Consider the following 20,464-nt stretch of genomic DNA (forward strand, 5'->3'; position numbering starts at 1 on the left):
TTTAGTTTCTTACCAAATAATATAAATAGTTGGGGTTTTGTTTTAATAAACATCTCAATTTCTATTGAGTATTCAGAAGAGCAAGTTAGGAATGAAGTTTCTAGAACATGTTGAATCTTTATTTGGTCTGCCCAAGTTTTTATTACTCACTGGACTTTTGACATCTCATTTGTTTGCATAAAAAATTAACTTTCGTTAAATAAAGGTATGGGGTTTAGTAATAAATTTGCTTTCTGGATAAATTTAAAAATTATTTTTCTATATTCCATTAGTGTTGTATTTAATAACAATAAAGACTCAGAAGCCTTGTAAGAAGAATCCATATTTATGTATATTTTTGTGTGTAATTTTTTCTGAGAAAGGTTTTTCAAAATATAGGAAATGTTTGATATGAGCCACAGGAAATAATTACCCTTTTCTTTTAAAATTTGAAGTTTTAATCGTGATTGGAGATATCACAAAGAAGAACGAGTATGGATTACCAGAGCACCAGGCATGGAACCAACAATGAAAACCAATACATACGAGAGGGGAACATATTACTTCTTTGATTGTCTTAACTGGAGGAAAGTAGCTAAGGTATATTTTTTTCCACGTGCAACTGTGTAAATCTAGACTTTAAAAAAGAAGTGTGCTTTTTATTCTGTTTATGTGTACCAATATGTCCATTCCAATAATGTGCCAGATCTACCCACATCATTTTTTTCTCTACCTGCTTGACTTGATTCTCTAGGACAATGTAAAAAGAGTTAATTTCACTATAATAGGTAAACTTGGGAAGAGATTTGTAAATTTGCACAAGACTTTATAACATTTGAAATTTTTTTTTTTTTTTTGTCTAATGAATTGTAAAATAAAGATACCCTTTTACAGGACAAGTCATGTATTTTCATGTTATTGTTACTGTAAGCAAGGATGAGATTTCCCTAAAAGGAGTACATAAAAGGCTTTTTTATATTTGCACTCATTATGGGAAAAATACATGAATGTTTATTTGCAAATCATTTAAAGGAAGAAATTTGCAAGGATTAACCATTACTACTTCGGTGACAACTATGCTAAATATGAGGGGGAAATGGGCTGTGCGGAAAAGTTGATTGTTTTATTTTGGTTTTGCAACTTTTGCCTCACGAAAATGCCCTTATAACTGTCCCATGTTTAAAATTTCCATCAGTGTAAACATATTTCACATGTGTCCACTACCTTGCGTGTACTTAAGTCTACTCAGTTAAGAATATAGCCTGTATTATCCAATTTCACCAGTTATTTTCCTGAATTGGTTTTCTATTATTGATTCTTAGGATTGTAAACTCAGTAGTTAAATTTACTTAAAACCAATAAAATTTAAACAAACAATGCTCACAATCAGTTCTTTGGATAATGTTTTAGTTATTAGTTTTGAGTTGGTTTGTGGTTTTGAATCAGCTTTAGTAAACTGATAACTTACATTTTAAGAAAACAGTTTAAAATGCTTAACAGATATATCTGTAACAAAAAAGTTTGATATCTCAAGATTTCATGTAGAACTTGGATCAAGAAAAGAAGTAACCCCAACACAAACACCAAAATAAAAAACAAATAGCAGGCTAAATCTTATTTTTATTGTTCTTTTCAGATTTCTTTACTTCTCAAATCAAGTCCATATACTAAATGAGTTAAATATTAAAGTTAATATGAATATCTTGGCTTCCAAAAGAATGTATGATTTAAAATTTTGGATAGAAATAATTGTGCAAATTAAAAAATAATACATGGGACATTATGTATTTTACCTATTTAAGAAGTATGTTATCACAGAAAGCCATAGCCTACATGTCATGTATTTTGTTTGTTTTTGAGGGGGTGGGTACCAGGGATTGAACCCCAGGGTGCTTAACCACTGAGCCACATCACCAGCCCATATTAATTTATACTTTTGAGACAGGGTCTCACTAGGTTGCTAACTTTTATTCATGCTTTAACCTTGTGCAAGTTTCCTTTCTATGCCTATTTCTTCTTTTGTAAAATGTAGATGTTGTTTTCCTCTAGGCTGTCATGAAGATTAAATGCAATTTAACACACAGACATGCATACATATATATCATGAGTATAGTCATCGTATTTGATACATGGTAGTAGTTGTGGCAGTTTTGTTGCTATTATTTTTATCATCACTGTGATAGCTTACTACTTCATTCTTTCAAACATGGAAAAAATGTAACTGATCAGAATACAGATTACTAAGCCATACCTGGACTGTTTCTGATCTAGTAAGTCTAGGTGGTCTGAAAATTTCTGACAAGCTCCCAAGTTATGTCAGATATGACACTGGTCCTGCTCCACACTTAATTCCGAATTAAGGGATACTATGGGGGAGAGGGTGTTTTTGGAGGGGAAAATATTCTACTTATAAATAATTGAAGTTTTTTGCTCAGTATCATTGTAAATTTCAAGCCTATATATGCAAAAAGGAATAAATGTTTGCAATATACAGCTGTGTAGTTGTAGTTAAATTTTAGTTAGACATGTATCAGGAAAATAACTTTTGTGAGAAATTTAGTTTTCCATAATTAAGTTCTCCTTGTAAAGCTAAAAATTCAGAAATAACTTAAACATTAATGTAGAGCCCTTTTAACTTTCCAACAAAAGTAATTCGTCATTCAGATAAATGTTAAAGAAAATTATATCTAAAATATATATTAAGTATATATAATACAGTTTATATAGTTAAAACTTATTTTGACTTATTTTATCTGATATCATTTTTAGTTGAGCTTTTGTCTTTAGTTTTAAAAATTTTAGCTGTTAAGTGGGAAAGTAAGATTTGAGAAATATTATTCTTCTCTAAGAAATCTCAAGTTAACAATTTGTTGGCCACTTGCATGATGATATCACCCTATATAATTTTGCTAGAATTACTCGTCTCACTAATATCAGATTGTGATAATTCAAATAGCATATACATAATCTTAATGAACACATTTTTAAAACAATTTCTTCCACAGTGAATTTTCAGGTGATACGGCCTCTCTTTCTCAATTAAAGACTTGAAAATTTGAGAAATTCTTTTAGTCCAGTCATCTTTAGATCTAATAGGATTTGTTACACTAAGGATTTTTTTTTATCATTGCTTGATATACATGTGGGTTTTTTTCATTAATTTTGCTGATACATATTAGTACATTTTTATATTTTCATAATATATGCTTTTCTTCAAAATTATTACTCATAATTATATTTAAGATAGTTTGCTACTTCCTAAGATTTAAATTAATATGGATTCATTAGTAATAGAAAGCCAAAATTTTGTGAGAATTTGTGGAAACATTCATACAGTATAAGTTTCTATATAATTAGATCACTGGTAACATTGTCTTTGCAATAATTACTTATTTGGTTCCTTTGAATCCAGTGTGTAATTTCATTTCTGCTTGAATTAAATAACCTTTTGAGAGTATATAACTTAATTTTATTACTGGGAAAACCAAGTCATTAAAAAGTTACTTAAAAAGCAAATATTCTGTTCCTAAAGCAAATGAATAAAAGTGGGTTTTTTTGTTTGTTTTGTCTATCAGATGTTAATTACACTCTTGCTAGGAGTTTTGCACTATTGCAAGCATTAGGTAATAATGTACAGACACATTTTTTGCTCCTAAGAAATGTTCAAAGATGTGCATGTATGTAGTTATATGTATACATTTTACAAACATGTAAGAGATCTTACCAATAATCAACTTAAGATTTGTGAACCAAAGCAATGTGTTTAAGCTTTATATATTTTTAAAAGGAGAAAATACATGGAAGACTAAATATGACCTGTATAATCTCCATTGAAGTTTTTTTTTAATTATTAAAATATTTATGCTCCCTAGGTTTAAACTAATCTTTTTCTAGAATGTGGGGGTAAAAATGTATGTAGACTAATAAAACTAGCCTGGTTTAAATTCTAATAATAATTCATTGTAGTTCATCTGTGTGAATGAAATTTTAGTTTATGTAACTTAAAATTTATCATTTGTAAAAGTTACAAATAGGCTTTTTATGCTACATACATTTTGAAAACTAATATGCCAGTTTTAAATTTCAAAAGAATGATTTTAAAAAATGATTTTTTAAATTACTAATTTGGATAATCAGCTTCAGTCAAACAATAAAAATCTTTTAGTTCCTAGGTAGGGGTAGGGAAGAGCGAAAGGCAGCTACCATAATTCATTAGGCAGATACTGTGGCTGTGGTAGTTTTGGTATTTGTTAGTTTTTACTGTTAAGCAAATAACCTTCATACTATGAATCATCTGAAAAGAACCTTTTTAAAAAGCCAGAGTCACAACAGTGTTCTTACTTTATAAACTAATATCATGAAACAATTTTTTTCAAAATTACTTTTGGATTGGATATATTTGAAGTAAATTTGTTTTGGAACTTGGGATAAACGTATTTTAAAAAATGTGTTACACTAGAAAAGACAAAAGCTTTGGTGTCACATGGGTCTGGATCCTAATCCTAGGAGTTCCACTTATATGCCTTGGGTAAGTTACATGTGAACTTCGTTTCCTCAGGTGCAAAGTGAAAATAATATCTACTGTTGAGTTTAATATAAAAATTTGGGATAAAATTAGCCATATCTCTAGTTTTGGCACATACTAGGCTTTTAGTAATTGTAAGTGGTTTGTCTATAGTTGTAATATACTTCAAATACGTGATTTTGTATCTGAAATTTTGATTACATGACTTCAGTTTTCATTTTAATTTAATAATGGAAACATTCATTATGAAATCAGTTTGAAACTAGACACAGGTAAAATATGTTAACGCATGGTTGCAAATGTCACTAGTTTAATCTTTAAATACATAATTCATATTGAGAGAATCTTTATATGGAAATATGTAGTGATAGTCTGTGCTAATTAAATTCAGGTTATAGTATTAGTAATTTTAGAGTGTCTGTGTTTTGCAGCTGCAGAGGTGTTTGTTGTTTTTCCCCCCAGTATATATAGTTATATTTGCATTTCTGTTCTTTAAGCATGGAGGAAAGGAGTCTGAAAAAATTGCCATTCTTAAATTTTAAAGCTCATGGAGTATTTTGAAAGTTTGCTTAAAATGAACAGTCTAATTATCGGATATGCCTACAGCAAAAGTACTGTCTTGCTTTGGCAGTTAAATTATCTCTAAGTTCGGGGGTTTTGAGTTTGTGAAATGGGTAGTTCTGGAGTGTGAGTTTTAAGGTCACTATCCTCCGATTTTTATGAAGTTAGAAGAATTTTACTTGTTTAAAATAAAGCATGATAAAGACATATAGGAAAAATCTTCATTTTGAACTTTTTCATGAGCAAAAAGTAAATTTTTAGGTTTTTGTACTTTTGAGAGTATGAAATGGTCTTTTTTTAAAATACACTATAATCTTCAGTGCTTTGCATTAAATGTTTAGTGATTTTTCTCCTTTTAAGTAAAAAGTTATAACATTTTACTAAATGTTCATGAATAGTCTCAACTTAGATGCAGAAAGTCTACAATTTTGTACTTATAAAATAGAATCACAGTTTTCTTTGTATTTCCATTCTTATGTAGTTATTTTAATTGGTTCATATGGTAAAATGTATTCTGATAAAAATTTGAGATCAAAAAGATGAAATCATCTATTTCATGAATTTTTTTTTTTTTTTTTTTTTGGTAGGAGTTCCATCTGGAATATGATAAATTAGAAGAACGGCCTCATCTGCCATCCACCTTCAACTACAACCCTGCTCAACAAGCCTTCTAAAAAGACTTCCCTTTTCTTGGGGTATGGCTGTCTCAGCACAATACTCAACATAACTGCAGAACTGATGTGGCTCAGGCACCCTGGTTGTAATTCCTTGAGGATCTGGCAATTGGCTTACGCAAAGGGTCACCATTTGAGGTCCTGCCTTACTAATTATGTGCTGCCCAACAACTAAATTTGTAATTTGTTTTTCTCTAGTTTGAGCAGGGTCTGAATTTTTTCATTTATTTTCATTTTTGCCAGCAGACAGACTTGGGTCTGTAAAGACAAGCAAGTATACTGACAGAAGTTTACCATTTAGTTTCTTATATGTAAAAAATAAAACCCACAAAAGACTCAACAAAATTAGACCACAAAATTTGCTTTGTTCATTGTAGCACTATTGGTAATAAAATAACAAATGTTTGTGCATTTTTATGTGAAGATCCTTCTCGTATTTCATTTGGAAAGATGAGCAAGGTCTGCTTCCTTCATTTTACTTCCCCTTCTGTTTTTGAAAGGCAGTTTCGCCAAGCTTAACGCAAGAATATCTGACTGTTTAAAAGGATGATATTGCCACAATCTCTGGATGGTCTCCAGGGTTGTGTTATTACTGAGCTTCATCTTTCCAGAATGAGCAAAACACTGTCCAGTCTTTGTTACGATTTTGTAATAAATGTGTACATTTTTTTTAAATTTTTGGACATCACATGAATAAAGGTATGTATGTACGAATGTGTATATATTATATATATGACATCTATTTTGGAAAATGTTTGCCCTGCTGTACCTCATTTTTAGGAGGTGTGCATGGATGCAATATATGAAAATGGGACATTCTGGAACTGCTGGTCAGGGGACTTTGTCGCCCTGTGCACTAAAGGGCCAGATTTTCAGCAGCCAAGGACATCCATACCCAAGTGAATGTGATGGGACTTAAAGAAGTGAACTGAGACAATTCACTCTGGCTGTTTGAACAGCAGCGTTTCATAGGAAGAGAAAAAAAGATCAATCTTGTATTTTCTGACCACATAAAGGCTTCTTCTCTTTGTAATAAAGTAGAAAAGCTCTCCTCACTGCAGTGTTGACTTTGATTTTAAATTGTGAAATTATTTCTTCAACATGAAAATTAGAGGGAAAACAAGTTTTGCAAATATCAAACTGAATGGTATGACTGAATTTAAAGTGTCTTTTGCAGCTTTCAACAAATAATTTAATAGAACCATAGCAAATCATTTTACTTGTAGATTAAAAATGTAGACAAAAAGATTAACTGGAGAAAACTTTTAAAAATGGATTATGGCAGCATCCGGAACACTTTCGGGGCCCAATGGGAACACTTTTTCTCTGAGGAATTTGATAGAGTTTTGAGATCTATCTTTATGAAGTAATGAACAAATTAAGGTAAGACAAAAAGCAAGGTGGGGTAGATTTTACCTTCAGTTTGCTGGCCTGGATATTTCATTTTTATGGGTTGATGAATTCTTTTCTCATATAAATAAAATACTGTATTTAAAAATGTCTAAAGACTGAAGCTACCAAAGCAGAACTAGAGTAGAAAAAAGCCAGTGAGTTTTAAATTTTTCAATTTTTCATTTTTAACCTATTTTTCTATAAGAGTGAACGTTTATTGACATTTACCAAATCATGTTTGAAAATTAAACATTTATGACATTGATGTGTTTGTGTATCAGGAATGAAAAATGACTTAAAATTTACCTTTTTCTATGTATTTTGAGATATTAGAAACTGACAAAAATATCAGGATTTTTTACTGTTCAGAATTAAAGCATCTCCTCAGTAGGAAAGATGGCAGTTAGGTTATCATAACTATTGTGCAAAAATAAAATAAAATAAAATAAAACCCTACCATAGTTGACATAAACCAGAATCAAATGCTACAAAGTAGTTTCCTTAAAGATTACATCTTTTCATAATAATTTGTTTTGTAAAATGTACCTTTTACAACATAACCATAAAAAATAAATAGGAAGAGGGATCTTTATTCTGATGAATGAAAACATACATTAAAGTCTCAGCTGAAACATGATCATGATTGGGACTATATGACTCATAATGAAGACAGCTCATATCAAGTGATTTGTTGTGTTTTTCCTTTTTTAACTGCCGTAGACATTAAGTGTACACTTTCCAGTTTTCTGGGTTTTTTTTTATATCCTGGATTATCAAAATTTTTATAACTTGTTGATATTAGAAGTTACCTATTGAGTTCAAATACACATTTAAAAATTATACTTAAAATCTTTAAAATATTATATTAAACTAATACAACACTTTGTACATGTACAGGATTTGACTTAAACTTATTAAATTTATGGTTTTTCTTAGGTTTAATTCTGTTCATATTCCCCTGTATAGCTAGTTGAATACATTTGTACACTGTTACATAAATTTTGAGATGAAACTATAATTGGCTTTCTGGAAACAAAAGCTCTATTTAGTTGTGAAAGGAAGTCCTTTAATCTATTTGGTATTTCTTGAAGTGGTACTATAATTTATATGGTTGAATTTCATTTGCTGGGGGTTTTCATTGCACAAATAGTTTTCCTCAGATAAAATGAATTTTAATTAATAACAAAGTTTATTTAAGTTCTTACAGTATTTATAATAAAGCCAACCATTTAACTGGTCTTTTATTTTTTTGCCACTGAAATCGGGACCCAGCAGGTGCTTGATTAATATTTGTTCACTGAGTGGTTTAATTTGATATTTAAATTTGAAAATAAAATGTACAAATTAAAACATTGGGCTTTGAAATAATTTACTTTTACTATAATTTCATTTTCGCAAGAATATTTTAAGCATCAACTAATTTTCAAAATTTTTCAAATGTTCCTCTCTACACTAGAATCAATTCTTTCTCTGAATCCTTTCATTCACAAACCATATATCTTCCATTCTGTTTATATCCATTATCCATAATATATAAGGCATCTGAGCATGGCTCTGAATCACTTTATTTAACTTAGATTTGCCTTAATAATAACATCAATTTTGCAAAACAGTTGCTGAAAACCTAAAAGTGTGTGTAGAAACAGATGTATTAAGTGTTTTTCTTAACCATGTTTTGTCTATGTAGTTTATAAAGAAGAAGCAGAAATACATACTAACTAGGTTCCATTAGCAGTCTCTTCAGGGTCAGAGTGTACTCAGTGGTAGAGCACTTGCCTACCATTCTTGAGTCCCTTGTGGTTCCATTCTTAGTGTTGGGGATTTAAAAAAAAAAAAAAAAGTCTGTGGAGAATGAGATAAGCCAGATGTTTGTCGAAATGTCTTTACTTTCTAAAAGCTAGATCCCAATGACATGTCCCAACTTTTCTTGCCCACTGGCATTACCTGTGAATTAGATCATATCATGAATAGAGGACACATCTGGGATATGAAGTGCATAAATGCATCAACAGTCAAAATTGGGATCTAAAGCTAACCCAAAAGCATGGTATGTTATGTTTAATCAAATAGGGTACAGTGAATCAGAATAATGATATAGTTTTGCAGTTTGGATGTGAAAATAAAAATGGAGGGTGTTAGCTATAACATGGCTTAACATTGTTTATATGTAGATTAATGTCAATTGTGATTCTATTACTAAAAATAATGAGTGTAATCTTCAGCTATATTAAGAAAAGTGTACTGCTGAAAACAACATGGGGATCCTGCTGTCTTAAAAATACACATCTGAAATGTCAGGTCAAGTATGAATGCTGCGTTTTAAGAGCTGTCACATCAGCCAAAGGGGAAGGAGTTGTGGCGTGCTTTCTAGCTACCAAGCAATATACTGAATGTTTAATTATTGTGTCCTGTTCAAAGAATAGCTTGATAAGGTAGGTGGGTGTTAGTATCTCCATTTTACAAAATTTAAAGTGTTACCCACCAAAAAGGAATTAGGGATACTTGGCATTAGAGAATAAACTTTGGAGACCTAGTATTTGTCTTTTCAAGAACTGTCAATGAAAGATATTAATTTGTGTGATGAAAGAGTAGAAAAAGGACCAATAAGAGATTTCGATGCAAATATTTAAAAGTAACATGTAATTTTGTGGGGGGTAGGGGAGGTTGAACCCAGGGGGTCTCACACATGCTTGGTAAGCACTCTACTACTGAGCTTTTATAAAACATAACCAAAGAGAGACTGGCTAAATAGTGCTCCTACCTAAGGTAAGAAGTTGAACTGAATGGTTTTGTTTCTGTGGTTAACTGAAAAAGTTAAGGAAGTGAGATAATTATTATATTTCAGCAAACCTAATTGCCAACAATTTCAACAATTATCAATTTATGTTCCACTAAGGAAGAAAAGGTTGCTTAAACTATAATAAGCCACCAGTTTCAAAATATATTCCAGTTATTTTTTTTAAATGTTTCATGAGGAGAATGTGCATTTTAGTATTGATGAGATGTAGAGCATGAAGAAGAGACAAAGGGGAGCTAAGGGGGATACATGATAGCTGTCTGGTAATATATGAAGAACTTATTAAGGAGAGAAGCATGTCTTAAAATCAAAAAGTGGAACTTCAGAGATTACGGTTCTATATTAAGGTGCTGTCCCACTGCACTACCTGCTTCATGAAGTAAGGATTCTGTCAGTAACACTGTTTCAGCAGAAACTGGGAAACTCAGAATTGTTACTGACATGACTGTTGTTTAGTAAAAGTTAGATTTGATAAATTCCAGGCCTCTCTCCAGCTCTTTTCAGCTCTTGACAGGTTGATACTCTTGATCTGAAGTTGGGGACTAATGTCAGGGCAAAAAAGTTTACACTTAATTTTGGCAGTTCTGGGGATTGAATTTAGGAGCATTCTACCACTGAACTACATTCCCCATCCCTTTTTATTTTATTTTGAGGCAGGGTTTCACTAAGTTGCCCAGGCTGACCAACTGGTGATACTCCTCTGCCTCAGCCTCCCAAGTAGCTGGGATTCCAAATGTGCACCACTGCACCTGTTTAAAAGTGTATACCTAAAGCACATTTTTTTTTCTGTGAGTCATGGGTATGGTTTACTTAAAATCACTGCCTTATATTTGGAAAGAAATTTAAAAATTAAAAAGCAACTTTAGTCAATTTTCATTTTCCCCCATTTTTGATATTAGGAACAGGAATATGAAAAAATACTAAAATATGTGTATATGTTCACCAGTTTTGTTCAGTTGCATATTTTAGTTCTGTATTCAAAGGAAGCAACAGTTTTTATTAAATTTTAAGGTAAATGTTTAGCCTTAAATGTTCAGTGTATTAGTGTGCAACTTGCTGTTTTCTGCTGTGACAGTGATCATATAAATTAGATTGAGCAATATTTGTATTACTTTTAAAATTTGATCATAAAATGTGGCTTATAAAAGGCTCAATTCGGACTGCAATAACTATAGGAATTCAATCAAAAGTATCTTCTAATTAGATAATTCTCAAGTTAGTGTACTGAGAATTACCTAGGGAAATATATTTGTTTTGTTTTATTTATTTCTTTTTTCTTTTTCCAGGGCTAAGGACTAAATTAAGTCTTTGCACATGCTAGGCCAGCATCTTGCCACTGAGCTAAATCCCTAACCCCACTGGGGAATATATAAATGTCCTTTTTAGTACCCAGCTTCAAACACTGATTTTCAAATGTCTAGAAAGAGGCCAGAGACATGTAGGCTAGCAAATATCACAGATCATTTCTGAAGTTACTGAGCTATCAATCACGATTAAAATCGACTGTCTACTATAAAAGTACTAACTAGAATAAAAGCTTAAAAGGTTTTGGTGAAATCTCACCAAGTTAATGTGGGATAATTCCTGTGTTCATTTGCTTTTTTCCTAAAATATCTAGTGTTCTAACAGACCATGTTATTACAGTAGTATTTATTAGCAGAGCAAGAGGAAAGCTAGATGCATTCTAAAACAAGTGTTTTACCTCAGCTATATTTCTGGGAATATTGTTACCATATCTAAGATATCCACTTAGGTTTGTATGCATAGAAATTGCTAATGGCAATTGCATGCAGTATCAATATACTCATTAATTGAATTTGTCCAGTTGTGAACATACTGTGACTTGACAATAATTTAATGCTTAAAAACTCTATTCATAGGGCTCAGGGCTCTGCAAAAAGTTTATCATTTCCATGTCTTATCAATTTTCTGTCCATTTAAATGGCTTTTTGAAAATGTCGTAAAACTCAAAATGGTCAGGATTGTCATAATTTCCTATACTGAAAACCTAAATTATTACATAAGTAATATATGGTCACAAGTTGACACACTAAAGTACTTTTAGCTAACTTATGTTTTATATAGTAAAACCAACTTTTCATTCCTCATAAGATTTATCTTATTAAATCCCAGAATGTTCAAACTGTGTTCTAATCTATTTCTAAAGCCTGATTTGCACCTGCATTACACAAATGTTTTGACATATTGTTAGGTGAAATGAGTCTGACTTTATCCCTGAAGTGTTAATTCCTTTAAACTACATTTGAGGGTACTAGCTGAGGAAAACAAATTGAATTCTTCAGGATGAATTACAGCAGATCTTAATTTGCATAAGCATTTCTTTAAATATAATGCTTTGGTAATTTGCATTGGGGGCCTAAGTGACATTTTGACCTCATAATTTAATTACAGTAAAGTTCTGTTTTCTTTCAGGCTAATCTATTCTCTAGTGCATGCTTAAGATAATTTTTATAACAACACCTAAGAGTTCTTCAAACATTTTTGGAAGAAGTGCCTCAAATTTCAAGGGTGATATACTGTCCATAAATGACTGCATCTGTTTGATTCTTTTTTAGACTCGGGTCTCAGTACTCATAAACTTATAATAGAAACTTTAAAACATTTTTCAAAATTTATATATTTCAATAAGAAAATATTACATGAGGGAATGGCATAAATAGTTCCAGCTTCTTGTGTATAAAAATAAAGATTTGGGGCAGCCAGAATGTTTCAAAGCTACCTTTAAATCTGTTACATACTGAACATTTATTTTAAGATGTAGTTTTAATTACCATATGTAACAGTGCATGAAAAATGGGCTGCCTTTGAGTCGTTAGATATTTCCCCTCTTAAGATTTTTTTTGAATGTTTTAAGTAACTGTCTTCAAATGATTAGTATTCGTCAAGTATAAAGTAAGTTATCCATTACATAAAACTTACACCTCAATTTTTCAAAGTGAAAGTTATATTACTCTACTGAGAAAAACTATTTCTAGATTTCCCTTTTTTATCAAAAGTTTTCCATTTTTTTCTAGTGCATTCTAAATAATGTAGATCTAACATTTGAATATTAACATAGTTGACTTGCAAAACTATTTGGAATACAAATTCTTGCTAACAGAGATAAGTCAAAATCATTTCTCTGGCTTCTCTCTACATTTGCAGTGACATTGATGGTGAATCTCAAAACCATTGTCCTAGAAGTGATGGTAAGTCAGATAACGAAAAAAAAAGTGCAGACTTTCATTTCAGTGCTAAAAAGGGTGTCATTTACAACTCTGAATTGTCCATTTTCTTAGCATTTGGGGAGTAAGGATTAGTTTCCTAAACCCTCTGGAGAAAATACAGCAAAAACAAGATTAGCATAAGAAACAAGGCCTAAGAGGCACATAATCACTATCTTCGCACATCTGAAATGGAGTCATTTGTAAAGCTTTATCCTATAAAACACCAGAGGGCAGAACTAGGTACCATACATGGACGTTATGGCAAGGCAGATCTAAAATATACAATAAGAAAAAACCTAATATTTTTTTAAAGGTCCCAAAAAAGGTAGCATTAAAAGTTCACAGTTTTGGAAGTATCCAAGCAAAGGCAAGAAACACTTTTATAACTATTAGGTGATTTCCTGCATTAAAAGGATAGGATATCCTTCTACCCTAAAATCATTTAATGACTTGTTTTATTAACATCTAGTTTTTCCTTGTGTATATCTTCAAATTTTAGCTTGAATTTCTTAAGCCACTAGAAACCTAAATACATCTCTGTCCCACATAAAACAGTACTACTTACTTGCTTTGCATCTGAAAAAGCTATTTTCAACATAAATGTGATTCAGAGTAAAATTAAATGGGGACTAGATTATTAGGTCCATCATTCTCTATCTACTGTTCCCTTCAGAGTTTTCACAGTAGGACTTTTGATCAACCCTAACTATCCTTGAATGTAAGTGTATACATACACATGAAATCCATTTGGAAATGTTTCTTTCATTACCAAATACAGAAATTTCTTATGGGTAGCACAGCATAGTAGGAAAAGAATGTGTCTCAATCTACTGCCCTGTCAATATGTGTGCAGCCTTAGCCTTGAAAGAGTTAATCTTTTGAGTTTTGTTCCTCATAAAACATATTAAGGCATTTGTGAATAACTTAGTTTGTGTCAGTTATTCAGTAGATGTTGGCCAATTTCTCCAAGACACTGATATTTATTGTGGGGAAGATGATCTCCACTTATCTTGGGATATTTTAATTTGGCTAGGTGCTGTTTGTTACATAGCAATTCTTAAGTTTTTAAGACCATGGCAAGAACAAAATAAACCTAGAATTAAATCCTAGAATGTTCAAACTGTGTTCTAATCCAACCTTTTCACTTCAAGAAAAGGAAACATCAATTATTTACCTTGCCTCAAATGAATTACTATTCAAGCTGTGAGCCAAACCTTTCCGTGTCTAGCTAGTTCCAAAGCTGATTGCACATAAACATTCACTTCAATTATCACAAAAGACCAACAGTGAGAATTTAGCACTACCAGTGTGATACTACAAACTTAAGTATCTGTTTTTTGCTTTACTCAGTTGCAAACAAATCTGAACTTGTAAAAATATACCAAATACTATTTCAAACAAAATGCAAAGACTTAAGGAGCTTCCTGGCTTATTTTCAATAAGGTGATATTTAAGATCCTTTCCTGTTCTAATATGCTCTCATTGTAAATATCTAGAAATAGTAATGTTCTCAGTATAATCATATTCTCAATATAATAGGAAAAGTTTAGGGCCAGTAAAAGATACAGGTAGAAAAAAGCAGTGGCCACAGAAGAAATTTATTCCGAATCCTAAATTCTGTGGCTAATTACAAATATTTATGGAAAGAAAGTTAATTTCTTGATAATAGCAAGTTGGAAATCAGTACAATGGTAAACATTTTAAAGTTAAAATCAAACAAAAAATAATTTTCTATAATTACATCTACTGGATCAGAAAGAATTTTTCCTAGATGGTTTTCTTTTGGATCACTCTACTTTCATTATGTTTATTTTTACCTAATTATTCCAGGTGCAAAGGTCTAAAATCTATGTAGAATATGAATTTTAATGAAAAACAGGTGATGGTAAAATACTCATCTCCTTGCCAGTGTATTTTAGCAATTCAAGTGTTTAGTAGCAGTGTGTCATCCAAAAACTTCACAATTTGCCAGTTTTTGAAAGTGTATTTTCTCAACATGTTAAATTCCCTTCCATTCCTAGCATACAAAATCCTTCCTTATGCCGATTCTTTTTTAAAATATATGTTTAGTTGTTGACAGACCTTTATTTATGTATTTATATGCAGTGCTGAGAATTGAACCCAGTGCCTCACACATGCTAGGCAAGTGCTTTGCCACTGAGCTACAACTCCCAGCCCCTTATGCTGATTCTTTTTAGAATTTAATAAAAGGGTATATATTAAGTACAAGATTGAATTCTTTAACTTAAGTCATGGAACTTTTAAAAGAATATTGATCATGAGAACAAACATCATAAAATAACAATGACTATCCTTGTTTAGATAAGTTTTATTTTCCTTTAAATTTTAAGATTGTCCATGATTCCCCTGGGGGGGGGGGCGCACTGGCTGCAGACAATGACACACATTAAATAAGTGGATCTGGTTCTGAGTATTACATTTCTTATCTTAGTTTCCATAGGCGGGACACTATTCAGAGAAGACTAGCTTTCCTGTGCTGCCTCTCCTCTGCAAGAACAGAAGATGCTAAAAGACCTCAGAACTTCTGAGGTTCTGACAATTCTTACTACCATTCTGATGACCTGTTTTCTGAAACTGAACAGAAGATATATCCAATCTTCCCAGGGAATGCTAATGTAGTTTTACCTCAAGAAAAGGAAATAATAACAAACATTTGAAGTATTTCCTTTAGGATAAAAATATAAATTGATCTGTGAAGTCTTCTGATATCTTTTGACTCTCAGAAAGACATGAAGATAAAGGAAGACAAGCAAACTAATTCTATATGAAACAAATATTTAAATAACAGAAGACTGGATGGCAACAGTTTCTTCAATTATTTTGAGAATGTAAGCAAAGAAACGGACTAAATGGAAAACTAAATGGATTTAAAAAGATGTAAAGAATTTAAGTTAAGGTCTAGGGTTATGGCTCAGCAGTAGAATGCTCGCCTAGCACGTGTAAGGCCCTGAGTTCAATCCTCAGCACCACATACAAATAAATAAAATAAAGGTATTGTGTCCAACTGCAAATAAAAAATAAAATATTTTTATTTTATTTTTTTTTTAATTTTTTTAGTTGTTGATAGACCTTTTTTTTTTAAGAGAGAGTGAGAGAGGACAGAGAGAGAGAGAGAGAGATAATTTTTAATATTTATTTTTTTAGTTCTCGGCGGACACAACATCTTTTGTTGGTATGTGGTGCTGAGGATCGAACCCGGGCCGCACGCATGCCAGGCGAGCGCGCTACCGTTTGAGCCACATCCCCAGCCCCCAATAAAATATTTTTAAAAAACTAAAATAATTAAATGAAAGTAATGTGTCCAACTACTATATATGTGTGTGTGTGTGTGTGTGTGTGTGTGTGTGTGTGTGTGTATATATATATATATATATATATATATATATATATATATATATATATATAAAAATTTAGGTTAAGACAAAAATTTATGATATTGTTCCATATACTTAGAAGACCATCTTCAGTTCTGAGGGACAGGTCTCATTCATAGAACACTTTAAGCTCTGGATTTAGTGAAAATTGAATCATATTCATGATTATTATTGGCCCCTCCCATTCTGGTGGTTTTTTATAAACATTATTATGAATCAATTTTGCCTCAAGATTCAATCCCTCAGCATAATTGCTCATTGCTGTCACAGGTCTAGCTGCAGCTTTCTTGAAAAGATTACAATAATCTGCAAAGGAAGAAGATTCAGAGTGAAGATTTGTGAGGTCAGGTCAAGTTGTTTCAACCATTAGACTAACTTTTCCTTTCAGTTAATATAATTCTCACAATCGTCTTTATGCCAACAGAAAAGGAATAGTATAATTCCCAGATAAAAGATGAAAAGTAAAAAAATCTCTCCAAAAACTTGAATGATATATTAAAGAACATAGCCTTTTCTGGATACGTAAGGTTTCCAAACCCTGCATTTTCTTTATTTTGAAAAACACATAGCATACCTGCCTTCCTTGCCCATTGCTTAGAAATACTTGTTACCTATCACATAAAGGAATGTTGTACTTCAGAAAAACGTATCAGAACTGCAGTCAAAAGTAGAATTTTAAATCCAAGAAAGAGTTCTTTGATTCCGTGTTTGATATTCACCAGGAACATAATTCAGTTTGATTAAGAGTTTATTCATTTGGGACTTGCAAACTAAGAAAAAGATGTATATTATGAAAACTGAATATTTCAATTTTATTCTTCAAAAAGAAGCCGTTCGAAATAGTGCTCAAATTTGATTTTATGATAGAAATGCGGTTTGGAAAGATAGTTTACAAAATAAAATAAAGGTCACGAAAAGAATAGAAGCTGAAGGATGGAGGGGGAAGAACTAAGAGAGCCGACAGCTCTAGAAACGGTACCTGTCCCAAAGTGGGTCTGCACGCCGCTGTCGCCTTACACAGCGCTCCTGGTAATCTCATCTACAAATCCCGGGGTGGGCCCCAGGTGCAAGACTCCTAAGGAGGGAAACCACATAAAGGATTCTGTTCTCCTGATGGGAAAAGTGGTCTCTATAGGCTGTAAGCCTCTCCACCTGTTTCCTTTGGTTCCTTCTCAGTCAACTCCAGCTAGGGTCCACTCGGCTGCCCAAGACCTAAGTTTGCCGCGAGGTCCACTGCGGACCTAGGCAGCAAGTTTCCCGATGTTGCCAGTCGAGGAATCCTTCCCCCACGCGCTTTGCCTCTACAGCAAACTCCGCCCTACTCAGCCTATCTTGCTCGGATCCTGCCTTCCTCTGGGCCGGGCTGGGGCCGCAGAACGCGGCCCTTATTAAGGCGGTTAGGAGGGAGGGCGGGCATCTGCTGCAGGACCGTTAGTGCGCTCGCCCCTGCGGCGTGGGAGCGGCTGGGTCACACCTCCCATAGCGGCGCGCGGGGGCCTCCCGGGGCGTACCCCAACTCACGCCGGTCGCCGGTGGGCTTCCATCTCCGTCCACTCGACTTGGCCGCGCGGCTGTCCTCCCTCCCACATCGCCTCCCATGGGCCTCCCCAGAGCACCGCTACTTGGCAGCTGGCTCACTCTCCCGGCAAACTGACCAATCCTTTTTGGAGTTCAAGATTCCCGCCGCTCCACTTGCACTACGTCAGTCCCCTCTTTTCTTTCTTTTCTTTTTTTTTTTTTTCCCTTTAACTTTCACCTGGGTTAGGCTATACTGAACCTAAACTTTCATCTAGGATGTCTCTCCCAGGGGATTTGGAGAGGATTCGGAAAGCAAGTAGCCGCTGTCCCGGGTGTACGCCTACAGGCGACGCCCCGGGCGGGGCGGGGCGGAGCAGGAGGGCCTGGGTCGGCGGCGGGCGGGGCAGAGCAGCTCCCTGACCGGGGAGCCCCCGGGCTCGTCCCAGCCCGGCCGCTCCTACCCTAGTACAGCTGCCAGCGAGTCCGCGGAAAAGCGGCCGGCGGGCGATGGAGACTGGGAGATACACGGCGAGAGGAGGCGGGGTTGGGGAGGCGCGGAGAGCGCGGGGGCGGAGGCTGGCAGGGGGCGCTGGAGGCTGGAGCGGTCCGTGCGCTCCCTGCGCCCGAGGGTACTGGAGGCTCTGAAGCCGCTGCCGCACCGGGGCCGGGCGGCGGCTGGGCCGGGGCGGGGGGCGCTGCCGCCGCCGGGGGCGTCGCCGGCCTCGGCCCCTTTGTTCTCGCGCGCTCCCCCTCGCCGCCCACTCCCCTGCTGTCGCGCGGCGGCGGCGGTGGTGGTGGTGGCGGCGGCGGCTCCTCCCGCCCGAGGCAGTCGGGCTCGACGCCGGGGGCGGGAGGGGGCGGGGGGAGCGCGCCAGCCGCCGAGAGTGGGGGGCGATGGCGAAGCTCCGGGTGGCTTACGAGTACACGGAAGCCGAGGACAAGAGCATCCGGCTCGGCTTGTTTCTCATTATCTCCGGCGTCGTGTCGCTCTTCATCTTTGGCTTCTGCTGGCTCAGTCCCGCGCTGCAGGATCTGCAAGCCACGGCCGCCAACTGCACGGTGCTGTCGGTGCAGCAGATCAGCGAGGTGTTCGAGTGCACCTTCACCTGTGGCGCCGACTGCAGGGGCACCTCGCAATACCCCTGCGTCCAGGTCTACGTGAACAACTCGGAATCCAACTCCAGGGCGCTACTGCACAGCGACGAGCATCAGCTCCTCACCAACCCCAAGGTAAGGACCTCCGCCCCTGGTGCCCAGGGGCTCCAGCGAAGAATGCCTTGCTCCTGCGGAGCCCTGGAGATTTGGAGACAGCATAGGGTTAGACCCGTGCGGAGTAGTTCGGAATGGGTTCCGGTTGCTAGGAGGAGACAGGCATCGAAAGCTGTACTCAAACCCAGAGTGAGTTCATCAGGGAGCCCCAGGTATCCGGTCCTTCGGGTGGTTTTGTGCAAGTGACAATCAGTTGTGCCCCCCCAAAATCTGTTTACACACCTATCTTGTCTGGCCTCAGATTTTGAGGCCCAGACTCAGCCGGGTCTGGCGCTTACAGGACGGGATTTGGAGAAATGCAAGCAGCAGAGAAAGTTAACTTTTCCGTCCGTGAAAGCCCTTGGGCAGCGAGGATCCACCTACTCCCGCACACGGTCAGCTACGGTCTGAGCTGCAGCAAAAACTTAGATGTAATGACTTTTGTTAGGAGGTCGAGGGGAGGGGTCTCTTAGCCCCTCGAAAGATGCTAAGAGAGATCCTTTCTTTTACCACTAGACAGACCTTTTAAACCTGGGGTCTAAAGATAAATGTGAAATTCTACCTAGGTCCATTTTGGAGGGTCCTGTGGGATGCTAGTGACTCTGTGTATCTAGAGACAATCAGGAGCGGTCTGTAGAACAGTACAACTTACTGCAAATAGAAAACCCTCAGTGAAATATACCAAACAGTCCTTTCCTGACAACTTTCGATGTCACAGGCATAAAAGAAAAAAAGAAAAGAAAATCTGGTTAGGACTCTCCGGCTGGAGAGCTGAGGAGACTCAGAAAACTGTTCCCAGTGGAGAAAAATACTTATAAAAAGCAGTGAACTAATTGAGCTTCCTAGTGCATCTGCTTCTGCAGGAAGGGTTTTGTTTCTTCCTTTGGTCTTTCCTACTATCTTTGTTGCTTAACTATCAAAGTAAAGGTGTGTGTGTGTTTTTAAAAGTTACTGACACTTTTTCTCTTTGTGAGGGCCCTGCCTGAACACCAAGGAGGAAAGCAGTCCAAAAGAAAATGAACTATGTGTTCACAGGATAACTTTGTATTAACTGTGGCAAATTGCATTTATATTTGTCTCCCAAAAAATTCTGAATTAATATTTTAAAGTATTTAAAACAAACTTACTATTGCTGTGTAGTAAAATTC

General features: G+C 35.3%; 2 protein-coding genes across 11 annotated transcripts in view; both read left to right on the forward strand.

Moving 5' to 3' along the window:
* Window positions 1-6,794, forward strand: part of CNOT2 (CCR4-NOT transcription complex subunit 2) — a 101,664-nt gene extending 94,870 nt beyond the window's left edge. For all 10 annotated transcript variants that reach the window (XM_081309971.1, XM_081309969.1, XM_081309978.1 and 7 more), the window contains 2 exons: window positions 435-579; window positions 5,653-6,794. In XM_081309971.1, coding sequence (XP_081166097.1) covers window positions 435-579; window positions 5,653-5,739 — 232 coding nt within the window. In that variant the 3' untranslated portion in view covers window positions 5,740-6,794. The remainder of the gene's footprint in view (window positions 1-434; window positions 580-5,652) is intronic.
* A 12,024-nt stretch (window positions 6,795-18,818) lies between these two features.
* KCNMB4 (potassium calcium-activated channel subfamily M regulatory beta subunit 4) overlaps window positions 18,819-20,464 on the forward strand; it is a 63,828-nt gene continuing 62,182 nt past the window's right edge. The window contains exon 1 of the mRNA XM_081311374.1: window positions 18,819-19,298. Coding sequence (XP_081167500.1) covers window positions 18,963-19,298 — 336 coding nt within the window. The 5' untranslated portion in view covers window positions 18,819-18,962. The remainder of the gene's footprint in view (window positions 19,299-20,464) is intronic.

Source organism: Spermophilus citellus (genome assembly GCF_964194105.1).
Source record: "Spermophilus citellus genome assembly, chromosome: 10".
Classification (NCBI taxonomy): domain Eukaryota; kingdom Metazoa; phylum Chordata; class Mammalia; order Rodentia; family Sciuridae; genus Spermophilus; species Spermophilus citellus.